The sequence below is a fragment of the Coturnix japonica genome, chromosome Z (assembly GCF_001577835.2).
Source record: "Coturnix japonica isolate 7356 chromosome Z, Coturnix japonica 2.1, whole genome shotgun sequence".
Classification (NCBI taxonomy): domain Eukaryota; kingdom Metazoa; phylum Chordata; class Aves; order Galliformes; family Phasianidae; genus Coturnix; species Coturnix japonica.
In genome coordinates this window covers 39,505,156-39,522,236 of record NC_029547.1, presented here as the reverse complement: position 1 = coordinate 39,522,236, position 17,081 = coordinate 39,505,156, and the positions used below count along the sequence as shown (strand labels likewise).

Below are 17,081 nucleotides of genomic sequence, written 5' to 3'. Positions count from 1 at the left end.
GGAATTCAGCTGATCTTGAATTTCAAGCAGGGTCAGACTCAAGATTTTTATTACAAGAAACTGAAGACGTGTGAACACAAACATATAGAAAGAAGTCAGATGATGTCAAAGATGGCAGACAGTAATTTCTTCTATATCTTAATTACTTCTCAGATGTCCCTTTTTTAGACCCTACCGGTAGTAGTGTTATTCACTATAGGCTCACCAGTACTCATTGAGTGAAAATCAGAAATAGTGTTAAAAGGGTATGTCACCTGCTAATAAACACAGATGAATCTAAAGTAGCTGAAGGTAATATTGTGGCAGTCCAAAAGCAAGTATAAATCCTACCATGCTAAAGCCATCTAAGAATTTACCTAAAGATCTGCGTGACCTACTTCAGCCCTCCAGTAGGAAAATCAGCAGAGGTCAGTAATCCCAGAAATATTCTCTTTTCAGAGTTATCCTAAAGCCAGTGGACTCCCTCTGTGCACAAAGCTAGCAATGCCTCTCTATGTGCTATTTTATTTTACTTTTTCTGTATCTCAAGAAAGTGGGAGAAACGGTGTGTTCATCCACATCAGCATTCAGCTCTCCATCCCATATTATCCTCAGGTTTACCAAGCACCCACACGAAAGCTGAGAGAGTCAGTGCAAGATTCAGGTGTTGAAGGTTTTGACCCTTCTCAGCTCTACAGATTAGGAGTGACACGAAATGCAGAATTTACCCTTGTTATGAATCTGGGAGAAAGATCATGTCTGTCTGTGTAGCTGATTATAATTTGTGACAAAAATGTAAGCAAATAGACGAGCAAACTCCATCTGGAATATTATTTCCAGGAATGTCCACCCACATAAGAAGGATATTATTGCCTTGGATACTTCTTTCTATATTTCAAGAATCCAAGTTATGAAGGCAGATTTGAGGCACAGCATTTATTTATTCTGAATACAAAATTTTAAGTTATCAAAAGTATACGCATAGGGTTCACGAAAAAAATACTTTGCATGGTAAAAAATGGGATGTACTTTTCAATTTTAAAAATTATCTGATGCGTTGGGGGGCTACTAGTGTTATTGACAGTCCTGCAGATTCTCACCACAATGTACAAGGGCTGCCCTGAGAGTAATGCCACCTGTTTTATTATGTTGGCCCACAACATCAGAGGCAGATGTTGGTGGTACGGCAGGAGAGGTTGAACCTTCCCACCAATATTCCATTACATGTTGTTGCCGTGTGACAGGTGGCAGCAGAGGGTCAGTCTGACAAAACAGCAATTAACATAGAAGTGCAGATGAAGTAAAGGTATGTCACTGAATTCATCTGTGCAGAAAAGAAATGGCACCCACTGACATTCACTGATGTTTTCTGTGCATTTATAGAAACCAAACAGTGGACATGAGCACACTGAGGCGGTGGATGGTGCTCCAGCAGTAGTGGCAGTGACAGTGGGTCATGTCCACTCACTGGTGCAGACTTTAACAAGCATGGCATGCATCTCCTGTTTGCTACTGGTAACAATGTACAGCAAATGGTGGTGACTGTGTTGAAAAATAGTGTCCGGTAGCTGAGAATTTGCTCTATCAAACAATGTTCTTGTTCTCTTTTTATCTATTGCTGTTTCCTTGGAAATAAATGAGGTATTACTTTCAGGACAACCTCATAATAATACAAAAGATATAGGATGAGAAATAACGTAGAATCATAGAATCATGAAATGGCTTGGGCTGGGAAGACCTTAAAGAGCATCCAGTTCTATCCCCATGCACATGCTGCTCAGATTTCTTCATACAGATGGTCTGGTGTCCTTAAGACTGTTAAGAGTCCACCGACGTCTATAAGAACAAAGTTCACGGCTAAAGCACATTTCTGAGCTTTTCAATAGCACACCGACTGCCTTTGTATGGACGTGTGTCTACCTATGAGGGGACATAAGGCAAAGAAATGAAGTGCAGGTGGATGTGATTGCTGGTCCTCCAGCCTTTTCTGCAGCAGCGTGCTCTGCAGGGCTACCACAGCCAGGGCTCTATGCTCCAGCTACCAGCAGACAATGAGGGAAGGCGAGAATCAGTATGAGCAGAGGTTATTAGACTCGCAATAATGGGGAGATGAATACCGATAGATACAGACGAACCTGAGGCGCTTGGATTTACTGCACAGCAGAACATGGGGTGAGGATGAGAAAAGATCAGGGGCGGGGCCGCGGGTCGAGCGCCCCCCTCAGCGCCGCGCGCCCGGTTACGTAAGCGCCGGCCCCGCCGCGCCACCCCCACCGCCGCCGGCCGTTATGCAATCGCCAGCACACACACTCGCTGCACCACGCCCCCCCTTGGCCCCGCCCCCTCCCGCCCCCATTGGCCGTCCCCCGGCGGCGCCAGTCGCCGATTGGGGCGCGGCGGCCGCCAGTCACGGTGCGGCGCGGCTGGCATGCGGGCTGAGCGCCCCGCGCCGCGCAGCTCTGACCTACTAACACACATCCCTCCGCGCCGCCGCAGCCGCCGCACGCTCTCGCTCGCCTCGCGTACGGACAAGCGGGGCGACGCCGCCCGGGGCACGGCACGGCACGGCACGGGGCACGGCACGGCACGGCACAGCGCAGCGCTCTCGCCTCGCTTCACCTCGTGGATGGTTGTGGCCCCGCCGAGCACTCCAGGTAGGAAGGCGCGTTGCGGTGCGCGGGGCGAGGCGCTGCGTTGCGGTGCGACTGGCGGCGCCATCCCGCCACCGCCGTTACATAACGCGCCGACGGAGCGCCGCGTTGCGTTGCGCCCCGGGGTCCGCCGTTGTGCCGCCCGTAGCGCGGGGCCGGCCCTGCTGTGCACGGAGCGGGCGCTGGGCGCTGGGCGGGGTGCGGGCGCGGTACGGAGCTGCGGGCGGCTCAGCGCTGTCAGCGCTGTGGCAGCGTTCCCGGGACGGACCGCATCGTAGTTCCTGGAAGTGTGGCATTATGTAACGCGGGGCCGCTGGCTGCGGGCCGGGATCGGCGGGGGGATCCGCCTCGTTACGGAGAGACAGGGGCTACCGCGCCGTGCTCGTCGCAGGGTCCGCCCCGTTACGTTTTAGGCTCCGCAGTGTGGCAGCGGACCTCGTTACACTTCGGTGTCCCGGCTGCGAGCCTCGAGCCCGCGGAGCGGCTCGGCTCAGGCGGTTGGTGGTGGAGGCGCTCGGCCGGGCGCCGACCCGGCTCTCGGCCACCGTTCCTCGAAGATGGGCCCGTCTCCGTGCGTGGTGCCGTGCCGCTGTGCGAAGCTGTCACCGCGCCGAGCGGCAGCGGGACGGCGCCCCACGCCCGGCGGCGCAGCACGGCCCGGCCCCGCCCCGCCCCACGGTGCACAAGTAGGTCAGTATGACAGACTCGGCCGACAAGGGCAGCGCTGCCGCCGGGGGCGCCGCCGCCCCGGTCCCGCTCCCCGAGCCGTCGCCGCGGCTCGTACCCGCGAGGCCGTTGGCCGGGGCCTGGCGGAGGGCTGGCAGCCCACGGCCGCGAGGGTGAGGGCTGGCGGCGCTGCCGCTTCCCCCTGCTTCGCAGCCCTTTGTTCTGGGCCGAAGCAGGCTAAAGGGAGGGGGGGGGAAAGGGGGGTGGCGTCGTGGGGCCGCGCGGAGGGAGCGAGCCGGACCAGGCCGCCTTTGTGGCCGCCGCGTCTCGCAGCGTGGCCCCACAACCGCCGGGGCTGGACGTGTCCAGGTCGCAGCTGCAGACAAAGGGCCCGTGCTCAGCAAGCGCATAGTGGCTGCGGGCGAGACGCAGCCCCACCGCCATCCCCGTGTTTTCGGCGTTCTCCTTACGTAACGAGCGAGTCAAAAATGGCTATTGCCCAATGGTGCTGTTTTGCCAAGTCACTTATGTACTCGGTGGCACAGCCCTGCTCTGGGGTCAGGCCGTGCTTCGAGCTTCCTGGGAGCAACACTCCGAGCGCTGCCTTGAGCGTTCGGCAGTTTTTGTTTGCCCATAACGATCCTCCAGCCAGGGAGAGCCAGAATCATTCTTTGTGGTCAGAACCTCTAAAGGTAATGTTAGCACCGGGAACGCTTGCCATGTGTTCATGGGAATTGCTGTAGGTAGCAACTTTGAAGTATTCAAAAGTGTTCAAAAATGCAATAGTAACAATAATGTGCAGACTTTTTTGCTGCTTGGTTGTGGGGGTCAGGTTCAGCTGTGATGGCAAACCCTTTGGGTTCTGTTAAGAGCAGCAAGCAGCCTGATTTTTCCTTGTTCTTGTAAGTTGAATGGTTGTTCTTGGCTGCATTGTGCTCACTGCTGTGTACGTAACCTACTTTGAGTCATCTCTGCCCCTGGTAATTAATTCAATCCAGGGGGCAGTTTAAAATAGTGCTGTGTGTGTTACTTTTACAGTCCTTGTCCGATCAAAATGTTGATTTTGATAAGAAATGTGAATGAATAAGGATTCAGGTTGTGACCTACAGACCCAGTTTTAGCGAACAAGCCTGAGGATTACTGAATAGAAAGATCCTCAATATCACTGGCACTAACAGATACTACTTTAAACACTCTCACATTATTGGCATTTTTATGTGACTGTTGAAGTGCTAACCCTCTTTACAGTGATGTACCTTTTTTAATTTACTTTCTATTTTATACTATCCACTTTTCTACTTTCTATTCTACTCATTCTGTAGGGGACTCTTATTTATTTATCCAGTTTGAGGATTTGACTTCAGAGCTTCATGTTTCTGCTGGTGTTTTTCTTTTTTTTCTTTTTTTTCTTTTTTCTTTTTTTCTTTTTTTTTTTTTTTCATAAAAAGAATATGTCTGGAAGGTGTCAAAAACCTTAGAATCTTCCCATGAGCAATATGAACTTACTTGACCTCTCCACATCTAATCCTCTCCTAAGGAGGAACAGTGTTGTTTATGCTTGGGCTGAAGTTTGTTGGATGTACAGACATTGTCTGTTGCAATGCAAGTAGTGCACAATCCTCAAAAAATACCAGTGCCATGCTGGTTATTTTCAATCCTTTATCATGAAATGAAAATCAGAAAATAAACCTTTAGCTCATTTTAAATTGACTTATTTTAGCAGATGGTTATGCAAACTATGTTTATGCAATAGGTTTTTTTCCAGACAGCAATCTTCCTGTTATAACATCACTATGATGCAATAACGTGAACAATAAAATTCTCTGTTTGTGTCTTATTACACACTGTTAAGCAATGTATCTGACTCATCAGCTTAATTGACTCTTGTAGGTGACCTTGCCATGATCATTACAGCCAGTTATGAGATACAAATGTGCTTAGGACATGTAATAGAAAAAATATGCAAATAGATGGCCAATTGCTACAGATTGTTCTAAGACAAAATGTCAGATGATTTCTGTTACAGTATTTTACAGCACATGGTGGAAAAAAAAAAAGATATTTTTAAATTAGGGTGTGTAACTGTCTAATACCAATAACAAGCATGACTGTCAAAAATAGGATTGCATAACCAAGGACATACTTGGGCTTGGTTCAAAATGTGATGGAAGCAGTGTTCTTAAAAACCTTTTGTATTGAGAGGTAGATCTGAAGTGAATTATGATAACCCTCCTTAGAAATCCTGTTGTTTTCTCCTTATTTGAATATAGACTTGAATTTCATATTTTGAGGCTGAATCTGCTTACAGATAACACACAAACCGGTCCTATAGAGAAGCTGTTACAAGAGCTTTTTCTATTTTTTGAGTTGTTCCATCTTGCTGTAGTTTTCCATTTTGTCCTAATGTATTTGAATAATTAACAGTGTTGCCAGTTTTTGCCACAGAGATAGGTTAACTGCTGTGAAACATGTACCAGTGCAGCAAGACCTTCTTTAGGGAGTGGTATTCAACAAAAAAGAGCTTGGTGGCGGTGCTCTTCAAATCTGGCCTATTTTGTGGCATTGGATCGCTGAATGTTGCTATTTCTCTGTTCCATTTGCAGCGAGTGGGAGATATCAGCATTTTACCAATTGTGTTTATTTCACGTTTGCACTCTGGTTGTATCGTGTGATACATGCTTAGAGTCCCTGCTGGGATTAATTGACATAATTCTGCTGCTTTTAAATAGCACTATATAAATTTAGGTCAGCCAAAGATCTGATCCATGCTTGGCATTTTAGGAATACAGTTCAATTGAAAAGAGTCATTTATTGCCAGAATAATTAACAAGTGATTTTATATTTTTTAATGGTCCTTAATTAGGAGAACACAGTCCTTATTCCCAGAGCACTGTTACTGTTAAGTGATTGCTTCGTGCAGTGTAGTTTTTCTTACATCAAATAGCTATTGAAATCAGGAGAAGTGTACTATTACTTTGATTCCTGCTGTTTCCATTGGGATTTTAGTGACCTTTTGAGAAGTGATGCAATAGTTAAATAAAGTGGCATGATTTATATACACGTATACGTACCATATTGTATGTGAGTATAATTAAATATTTACATGAGTAGTTCATACATTCTCAGTTTTAACCTTTCTCCTGGCACTTTGAGTAGCATTCTTAGATGTTGTTCCCCCCACCTTACCTGTGCTTAAGCTAGGGCAGATAGTTTTTGGGGAAAAGAAGTTAAGCAGATCTGGTACAACCATACCATCTTCCTAAGAATATGTGGGTCAGATGTACACCTATTAACCTTGACTGACCTTTCTGACAAACTGCTACCTTTAACCTGATTAGTCCCTCCAAAATAATCATTTTATTTTCACTGTTTGTATGATTTGCCTTTGTGAAGCAAGCTCTATCTGAATCAGTGAGCTTGTAGTTATTGAGATAAACAGCAACTTAAATACTTTTTGTAAAACCAAAAATCTCTTCTGAAAGGTATTTATGACAGCGACTTCATGGGTACAAATTGGAGGTGGGTAATAAAAGAAATACAACACTGTTTTGATTATAGTGATGAGCTTAGTCATTTTTTTTTTAAGATATGATAGAAAACTGTCATAATAAAAGAATGATCCTTGATGTTTCCATGGAATACATTATTTAGACATGTGCCATTACTTACTTTCAATGAGCGAATCAACGTTTTAGCAAAAATAGGTCATCCTGTACAAAGCTATCATCATCAGTGCTCCACTGACCTAATTACATGTTGATCCTGGAACTGTAAGCTCTTAAGATGCCCATGAAGTTGTAAGAAAAGGAAGCTCTGTGCAGGAGCAGTAGCCCTGTTTAGCAGTAGCCCTCTTTGCTGTTGTAATGGATTCATGGTCTATATGAATATAACTATGTAATAGCTGTAATTGGTGATAACGTCCATATTACTAATGCCTTTCCCTTTTGTGATGTTGGGCAACTTAATTTGTCCATTATAGCATAAATTGCATTTTTCTAGTTGTGTGGTTTTTTGTGGTTTTTTGTGGGTTTTTTTTTTTTTTCTTGAAGGTTTGAACTTAGTTTGCTCTTAATTGCCTCAACTCTCTTACCCAGTAACTTATCCTAGGGACAGGATCACTCACTGTTCCACTGGAGGCAGCATTAAGGCTTTTCTTAAATAGAACATAACTTTACAGGCAAGACAAGGTGTGTTGAACAGTTTCACTGGAGATTGGAATTGGATTTAGGGGTCATATCTTCAGCTGGAGAGTATTTCCAAATTATGCTGAGCCTGACAGATGTAGAAAAATTTGTGGCTTAGTTTTTGTTGTAGAGTGGCTCACAGTAGAGGTTGAGTGGTTCCAAAGCATTTAAGCAGTGTTTTATTACAACATGTATTCACTACTAAAACTTACAAACACAACTTTGTCTCCAGTGTGAGCAATGTGGATGATTATCTTTCTGTACCATGTAAAAGTCTTTAGATAGTTAGCAAATGTTTTAAAAACACTTGGAAGATGATAGTACTGTGTTCTTCAGTTTTTCAAAGTTTAGAATACAGTCCGGCATTTTGCTACTTGTGAGTGGGTTCTGCACTAGCTTTTCTGATTTGTAGACATGTTTTCAAAATAAATAACCTGTGACAGAATGACAGCAGTGTAGCTTATAAGACCTATGCAAAACATGGGAAACAGCAACTAAAAGCATGCACAGACATATTAGGGTGAGCTTTTAATGTATTTCTGCATTTTGCAATATAGTGGTTTGAATTCTTTATTTATTCTAAATGGGAATAAAGTCATGGTTCTTTTTTAAAACATGAAGCTATATTTAATCTTTTTTCTGTCATGAAGGATTGTGGGATGCATTTGGCCATATCAAAGTGAAGTTTTTTTGACAGCAACCAGTTGTTAGAAATAGTATCTAATTTTGCTTGATAAGTCTATCAGAAGAATAGAATTAATTTACTTATTCTAGAATCTGTTTTGAAATATATGCTTGGAGATAACAGAGATTATTTTGATAAATAAGAATAATAACAGGAATTATTTTGATAAATAAGAAAAATAACATGCAGTTATTCTGTGAGGTAGCTTGGATGTATGTGTGGAGACCTATGTGCATTCTCAAAAGCAGAACTGACTTGTGTAATTAGATTACATGAAACAGTGAAGCCAGATTGTGAACCTGTCCTTCAACCCTTTGAAACATTTCAGATGTTACAGTGTGAACACTCAAATCCCTAGAATCAGATCCTTAATGTACTGTTTTGACACAATCAGATAACTTAGCCACAGATTTCAAGAAAGACTTTTCATGATTTCTGTATACATAATTTTTTGCTTCAGTAGTATGAGTTCTATAATACAGTCTCATTAATGCTTGGATCTGGAATTGTATCCTGCTCCTATTCAAGCCAATGGCATAATTGCTGTGGGAGTGAGTCTGGGTCTGTAGTTAAGAGGGTCGAGTATTACTGCATTGTTGAATTGGCTCTAAATGCCATTAGCATCAACCAAGTTAAAAAATTATAATAATAATAATTCAACAGTGACTAATGTAAGGCAGTGTTAAATGTTGGTTTTATACTGCTTTATGAGGGAGTGATAAAACAATTGAAAAATTAATCCTAGGGGAAAATATTGGAATTTGAAATATAGTCAGAGGAATAATTGCAGTTCATTTACTAATGTATAAATACTGTATTTTCTAGTGGAATTATAAAATACAAGTAAAGTGAAATGGCAGTTTTTATTAAACACTGTTGCTGTTACCATTGGATTGAATTTACTTTGTTTACAGTCTTGGTATTGGTCTGATCCACAGAGAGAGGTATTAAAAAACACAGACTTGTACTTCTGTTTTTAAAGCAGCAAGTCTAGTTATTGTGATATAAGTGCTGAAGTAAAATGTGGAAAGCACTAAATAAAGATCTGTAGAAGTTTTGCTAGTACGCAGAAGTAATGGCATTAGAAAGAACTACATAAATAGCAACTCAGTAAGTCTGTGTCAGTCGGTTAAACTTCTGTCTTTGACAGCCTTACTGATGGGCTGTGGCTCAGGAAGAAGGAAAGGCTGACTAGAGCATATAAAGCACTGCTGTTTTGATGCATACATAGGTGTGTAAATACACACAAACATGTAGTCTTGCATGCAACCTACATTCTGTCAGTTTGTGCCAAGAACAACGTGTATGGGAGGGGGACTGGCCAAAACAGGAGTTTATCAGTGCTAAAATGAGGAAATTGTATGAATGGCCCAAATCATTGCAGCCATGTGAACCTGAAGGATACAAATTCTGCATGTTCTTAGGTTTTAAGTGTGGCTCAGTGCCAGCATTGAGATTGTTTGGACATGCAGTTGAATTTTTACTGATACATAGACAGTATTACTGGCAAAGTGTGTTATTAGTCTACATTCATTTGGAATAAAACCAAACTTTTTGCTAATTATTTTTATGCATTGCTTTCAGTTCTTGTATTTTTCCCTAGATCGTAGTGTTGGATAAACACCAAAGTGGGATCACTTTGAGCTGGAAACTACACATCCATGGTTCTTGCCCTAGAACAATCATATTTAAGACTTCTATAGGGTGGAAATGCAAGACTGGAGTATAAGAGGGCAAAAAAAAAAGCCACCACATTTGTATGAGAGATGTATAACATCATTCTTCCAGAAATAAGGATAAGCCCTTTGTTTTACAAGTACTTCCTTGCAAGTCTTAGTGTTTCAAGTAAGTGTAGATGTTCCAGCGTACCTTGTATTTGCTGTGTTGTGGAGCACTTTTTAAAAAACAAAACAAAAACGGATCAAGCTGCTATTCAGCTTGACAGAATTTTCCTTTTGACACCAGTCAGAAGTTTGGATCAGGATCTAACTATGCAATTACTTTCTGTTTTACAAATACAGAAATTCATGTTGCTGTTCTTGCACTGAAGCATTAGACAATGTCTTTGATGTGGCTGGCTTCAAACTCTATTTTCCATTAAGACTGTATTATTGAAAACAAATACTTACATGTCAGTAATTAACTATGGATTTTAGTAAATTGTACTTAGCTGTTCTATTAAATGTGCTGATTTTTCATGACAGAAGAATTGTCATGGTTTAATGGAACAGAACCCAGCTTGAAACCTGAGTCGTTATGACCCTGCTTTATTGTTATTACATCATTCACTTCTCTTTGATTTCTGGAAAAGAGAAACTGGCAGAATAACATCCATTAATTCTTTCGTAACTTTCCAAACTGATAATATTGAAATTAGTATTAATAGCAATTGTAAAAACATTTCCGATGAATAGTAATACTAATTTCAAGTTGCTTATCTGTTATTGTACAGGGAAGAATCATTGCTGATGCAATAGCAAGTGCTGTAAAAACAATTTGTATGCTACATTCATTTTACCAGGAACATAACTGGCTGAAAAATGAGATACTGAGAAGCTTTATCTCAGGTCAAGATCTAATGATCTTGTGAGAGTGAAGGTTTTTTGTTTTTTGTGTTTTTTTGCTTGAAGATGTACTAAATAAAAGCAAACAAAAAAAAGCAATGTAAGTGCTGAGTTCAGACATTCTGATCATTAAAAACGAAGCTAAATGTATAGCTAGTTTTGTCTGCTAGTGGCAAGACTTTTACATCTAAACTTTCACTTCAGTGTGAATACTGTTTTTCAAGGGAGAACAATGCCTCAGTAGCATTAAACTTTGATATAACAAAGCTGTTTTTCTAATTATGTTAATGTTCTCTAACGTGTTTTTCAACACTAGTTTTAGAATTTTCTTTGTAAGAGATAAAAAATTTACACAATGCATTTTCTTCATCAGATTTTTTTAACAGGCGTATGTCAGAATTTTGTTTGTGTTTACTAGTTTGAGTTGGTATGATTGATTAAAAAAACATGCTAAAACCCCATGTGTGTGAACAAACATTTGTATTTAGGTATGTATATCTGTTTATATTATTCACACGGTACAAAACCAATCATTACATCTTTAATAGCCTTCATGACTAGCGCTGTGATTTTAAGACAATAGAAATCTCTCCAGTATCTCTACATCAGCTTATTTTTTTAATCCACGAAGAACACGCATATAGGGCATTTCTAAGACAGACACCACAGCTGTCTTCAGAAGAGATGCTTTTCGGTAGAAGAAAAGGTTATTTTCCCATGCTGCACATCAATGTGACTGGTGTCCTGCAGTGTTAAGTATTAGAGGTTTTAAGTTGGTCAGTGACACCACAGGAAATTTTGTCATAACATCATGGTAGCATCAAAACCCACTTTTTGAGGTGACTTTTTTTTTTTCCTCTTTGGAACACATTGTGTTTGTTTTGGAAGCAAATCTGCTACCTAGGTGTATCACGAAGGGCAGAATATTAGTTGTTTTGGCATTGATCTTTCTTCAGGCAACATCAGGTTTAACAAATCTAGTGGTACTGTTTTTAAAGTAACTTTTGCATTCCCCAGAACAATTGTTTCTAAATAGTAATCAACTTCTCTGCTTTTTCCAGGTATTTTTTTTCCCAGAAGATTCCTGTTGGCTCTACCAAAATATTGGATCTAGGCATTTGTTTGGAACTATGAAACAAACAGAAGAATGTGTGTGGATTTAAAACTACTGTATTTATCAGGTTGTGGAGTGAGAAGTACTGGAGAAATAGCTTGCTCTATTTCTCACTGTAGATCTACTACGAATTGTTTCTGATGCAGCTGAGAAAAATGCAGACCCTTAAAAAGGAACACGGACCTGTTGACACAAGTGGCAGTGTGGACAAAATCATGGTACTTAAATCCACTTTAGCAGAAGTGTCTGAAGAGTTGTCTACAAATGAAGATGTACTACTTACTGAAGCAAGTAGTGGAAAAAGCAAATCTTCAGCTTGCCGGAGAAAGCGAGAATTCATTCCGGATGAGAAGAAGGATGCTATGTATTGGGAGAAAAGGCGGAAAAATAACGAAGCTGCCAAAAGATCTCGTGAAAAACGACGACTGAATGACCTTGTCTTAGAGAACAAACTAATTGCACTGGGGGAGGAGAATGCCACTTTGAAGGCGGAGCTGCTTTCATTGAAGCTAAAGTTTGGTTTGATTAGTTCTGCAGCCTATGCCCAAGAGATACAGAAACTCAGCAGCTCAACAACTGTGTATTTCCAAGACTATCAAAGTTCCAAACCAAATATTAACTCATTTGTAGATGAACATGAACCATCTGTAGTGGGTAGCAGTTGTATTTCTGTCATTAAGCATTCTCCGCAGAGCTCTATGTCTGATATGTCTGAAATATCATCAGTAGAGCATACTCAAGCAAGTCGTATGCAAAGCAGCTGCAGAAGTCCTGAAAATAAGTTCCAGATTATAAAACAGGAGCCCATGGAATTAGAGAGAGAGCCAAGAGATGACAGAGGTTCATACAAAGCATCCATATATCCAAACTACATGGGAACTACCTTCAACATGTATTCGCATTCTCCTCCTCTCTTGCAAGTTAATAGGTCCTCCAGTAATTCCCCTAGAACTTCAGAAACGGATGATGGAGTTGTTGGAAAATCGTCTGATGGAGAAGATGAGCAGCAGGTTCCTAAGGGTCCAATCCATTCTCCAGTTGAACATAAAAATGTCCATGCAACAGTCAAAGTTCCAGAAGTGAATTCTTCCGCTTTGCCTCACAAGCTTCGAATTAAAGCCAAAGCCATGCAAGTTAAAGTGGAAGCAATGGATAATGACTATGATGCTACACAGAAATTGTCATCACCTATTGATATGTCATCAAAAAGACATTTTGAGCTCGAAAAACACAGTGCACAGAACTTGGTGCATTCTTCTCACACTCCTTTCTCAGTTCAGGTGACAAACATCCAAGACTGGTCACTCAAACCAGAACTCTGGCATCAAAAAGAACTGAATGTAAAAATTCAGAATGCTTGCAAAACTGGAGTTGTTGAAATAAAAGACAATATCTACAATGTCTCTGAGTCTGAGAACCTGTATTTGAAGCAGGGCATAGCAAACTTATCTGCAGAGGTTGCTTCTCTTAAAAGACTTATAACTACACAACAAATTTCTGCATCAGACTCTGGTTAAGTTACTACTGAGTAAAGGCTTATTGTTTAAAGAGATGTCATTTGCAGTAGATAAATGTTTTGTATTATACTGAATTTTCACTGGACTTGTGATGTCATTTCACTGTAATGTTCACATAACATCTGATTGGTGTCTTTTTGTGCACAAATTATTATGAAGACTAGGTTGTGTTATGATCACTATGCCTTGTGTATAGTCAAGTAGCCTGTACAAAGGCTGTATATAGTGAACTTTTCTTTTTGTTGTTCTACTATAAAGTGTGTAAGTTACCAGTTACAATAAAATATTGGTGACAAACACGGGACATCTACTCTAGTTGATTTAAGAACTTGTAAATAAGTTGTTAATTAAAAAAAAATAAGAAAAAGGCTTTTTCTTACACTGTGCTCAACTTCACTTACATTTGGTTTTTACAGCTTAACTTAACCAAATTACAGTTTACAACATACATAAACCTTCTGGCCACTTTTTTTCTGTAACAGTTTTTTGGTTTTTTTTTTGTTTTTTTTTTTTAGAGGAGAATAGAAATAAAGTGGATATTTATAAATGAGACAGTAACAGTTCATAGCCTTAGCCTTCTTTAAATTATTTGTTAGTGTAAATTAACCAAAAAATCACATGGAATCTAACCCATTAATTCTAATAGCAACAACTTTTTTTCACCTCCTTTCTCAAATGAGAATATCCTGAACGGTTTATTGTGACAAACCATTATTTTTTTTTTCCAATATTATGATGTTTTAGATGATACTATCTATATTGTATTTGTGCATTTTTTTTTAAGTTCTTCAAAGCCTTGCACTGATAAAATTGGATACCACCATCTTTATCAGAGGGTTCTTTGTGTGTGCACAGAGTGCAGGCTTGGAAAGAAATATGCACAGATGTTTTTACACAGCTTTGTCCCTTCTCCATCCTATGGTTCTTTTTACAACAGAGCATGGACCACGTTCACGTGAAGGATAAGATTTCTGGATCTGTGGACTCTGTGCTCAATTAGGCAACTATCTACACAAGGGGCAGGCAATAGCAGTAGCAGGATCATAGAAGATCATTTGCTACTGTAGATCCATTTTGGGATATAATGCAATTTTAAGAGTAAAGTAAAACCTGCCACCAATTTGGTTTCAGTTTCAATGTCTTAACTGAACTGGAATACCTTGGCTTAGTACAGGGCATTTTGCAATAATTTCTTAAATGTAAAATAGTACATGGAGAACTGTACAACTCAGATACTAAAGTTTATGAAGATTGAGTTCTTCTCTTGATGACTTTAGTGCTCTTCATCTATGAGAAGAGACATTGAACTGTGGATACTAGAATTGCATTATACACTGTGTGTTTGGCTTTCCAAAGCCTTTACTTACAAATTACAAGTAAGTTATAAATGCAACACAGATTTGGCAGAGGTCTGTTTCATGCTAGTTCTAACTTCTTTTAAAGTACCAATAAATCAGACTAACAAATAAACACTTCCTGAAAAGGCTTTTTACTACTTGCCATGCTGTATAATAGACTCTTACCATAGACTTAAAATACTAAGTAATAGGTAGTGGTTTTTAATTTCATACTTGACTTGAGTGAGAGGAAGTTTGTCAATTTTTTGGGGATATGAAAAGGAGACTTGAGTTACTCCTGCTAGCTCTGAAGCCTGGTCCAGCAGTCAAGGCAATGGCAAAACTCTGATGTCAGCAAGGCCAGGATTTGATGCTGTTATCTTTTTAGAAGCTGATGATTCACAGTCACGTTCTGGATGGACCTTGTCACAGACATCACTGATACTTCTTGAGCTTTTTTGAGCCTTCTAACTGCTGTGCTGTATTTGTGGCATTCAGAGCTGATAAACTGTTATTCTTTTTTCATGCCTTAATAATACAATAGACCCCATAGTTGGGCTCTGTGTGTATTTGGTAATTAATATAGATGACATTTCAATGTTACTGAAAATAAGCTCAGGATTATTGCATGAAATGTAAAAATTTGCATTGAATGATGGGGATATGAAACATGAGGCAGTGGTTGCTACTGGCTCTTTGCTTGCTAAGTATCTTCTGTAAGCAACAACAAAATTCTTTAAGTATTTTGCATATTATTTATCACATGTAATGTGTTCAAAGAGAGGACTTAAAACTCTCAGTGTTGCCATCTGTGTAAGCCTAAATCTTGGTTTTTTTGTTTTTTGTTTTTTTTTTCCATTTCTTGTTACAGATGTTTGTCATTATGGAAGAATGTTGTCCTCCTTCTAGCTCATTATATATTTTGTGTATCTGTTTTGTGCAATTAATACTTAACAGTAATGATGTAGTTAATTTGTTGAAGGATGTCATTGCAAGAAAGTTATAGCATGGAGCTTAGGAGCACAATCAGATGTTATTTATACACCCTTTATACCTTAGTGTTATGCTTCATTTGAAGAAACAAATAAATAATTTGTCTTTTGTTGAAAACCAGAACTAATCACAACATGATTTTTTTGTTACGTTCATTGCGTTAGTCCAACACGTGTTAGCAGGTGTTCTTTCTCTCGAGTTCTGCAGCTGATGACAGATCTTATACTGAAGTTACTACTTCTGTGCCCTCAATTCAGAGTAGCTTGCATGGACTGAAAGTAGAGCATGAGCAGTACGTACAAAGCCAGACTCTTGGCTACAGTCTGTCTAGGTAAAACTTATCTGAGGTGTAGCTGGCCTACTCGTGAAAGCCTTCATCTTCTGCACCCATTGTCAGCCTGCTTTTCTTTAGCAGGTAGCATCAAGGAAGAGCTGCGTTGAGTGGGGGGAGGGAAAGAACACAGAGAGACCTTGGCCCCCAAATCCAGCTTTCAGCTGGCACGTAGTATTACGCATGAACAGAGGATCTGGAGAATCAAGTGGCTCTGTGCCACTGTGAGTCAGCCTCTAAGAAAACGGTATCTTTGTCTGATCCACTAATCTCTCCACTGGAAGTTGGAAGGTTTGTTGGAGCATGAAATAGACTTTACCTAAGTTGGATATACCTAAGTGGTACAGCATCCTGTTTGGTTATAAAAGCTCTTTTAAGCTTAGTGATTAGCTGAGAAAACATAAAAACATGCTGAAAGTGGAATCTTTCCTATGCAAACAGATTAATTATTAGAAAGCTGAAAAATGACTGAAAAGTGTGCCTTCACTTAAAATATTGAAGAAAATCATGCATGCAAAATGGAAACACCAGAGAATTATCAGTATGAATTACTATTTCTGATGCAAACATTGGAATTAATCATGGTAGATAAGCCTTGCTAGTCCTGAATCTTGCTTGTGACAATAACACACACAAATGCCTTCATGGAAAATTTTAAAAGCAAATGGTAAATAACTGTTGATTAACAAAGTAAGTTGTTTTTTACAGTGATATCAACTGATGAAAAAGCCCTACAATTATACCCTCTTATGTTCCACCAACACCCATATTTTGGTAGGTACGAAGATTGAATATGGATGTACCCATACCTACCTTAGGCCTATATTTTATGGTTTTCTGAATCTCTTGAGCCTTCTGCCTTCATTAAAAGGCGTAAGGGCTGGTGTGAGATTGGTTACTGAGGGTTTTAGGGCTTCTCCTACCTAAAAGGTGGCCCAGCATAGAATCATCATAAAATCATAATAGAATCACAAGGTTGGAAAGGACCTGTAAGATCATCTATTCCAATTTTCCAAAGATGCATTTAGACTGATGCATGCACTGTGGGTAACAAACAGAA

At 40.4% G+C, this 17,081-nt stretch overlaps 1 protein-coding gene across 2 annotated transcripts; it reads left to right on the top strand.

The window, feature by feature from the left end:
- Positions 1-2,521: 2,521 nt before the first annotated feature.
- On the top strand, positions 2,522-15,813 carry NFIL3 (nuclear factor, interleukin 3 regulated). 2 transcript variants are annotated; one of them, XM_015849383.2, is made up of 2 exons: positions 2,522-2,633; positions 11,791-15,813. In XM_015849383.2, exon 2 carries the CDS (start codon positions 11,984-11,986, stop codon positions 13,358-13,360), a length of 1,377 nt encoding a protein of 458 aa, XP_015704869.1. In that variant the 5' UTR covers positions 2,522-2,633; positions 11,791-11,983; the 3' UTR covers positions 13,361-15,813. The 2 variants fall into 2 exon arrangements, with proteins under 2 accessions (XP_015704869.1, XP_015704870.1); XM_015849384.2 differs by lacking the exon at positions 2,522-2,633 and adding an exon at positions 3,627-3,988.
- The last annotated feature ends 1,268 nt before the right edge of the window (positions 15,814-17,081 follow it).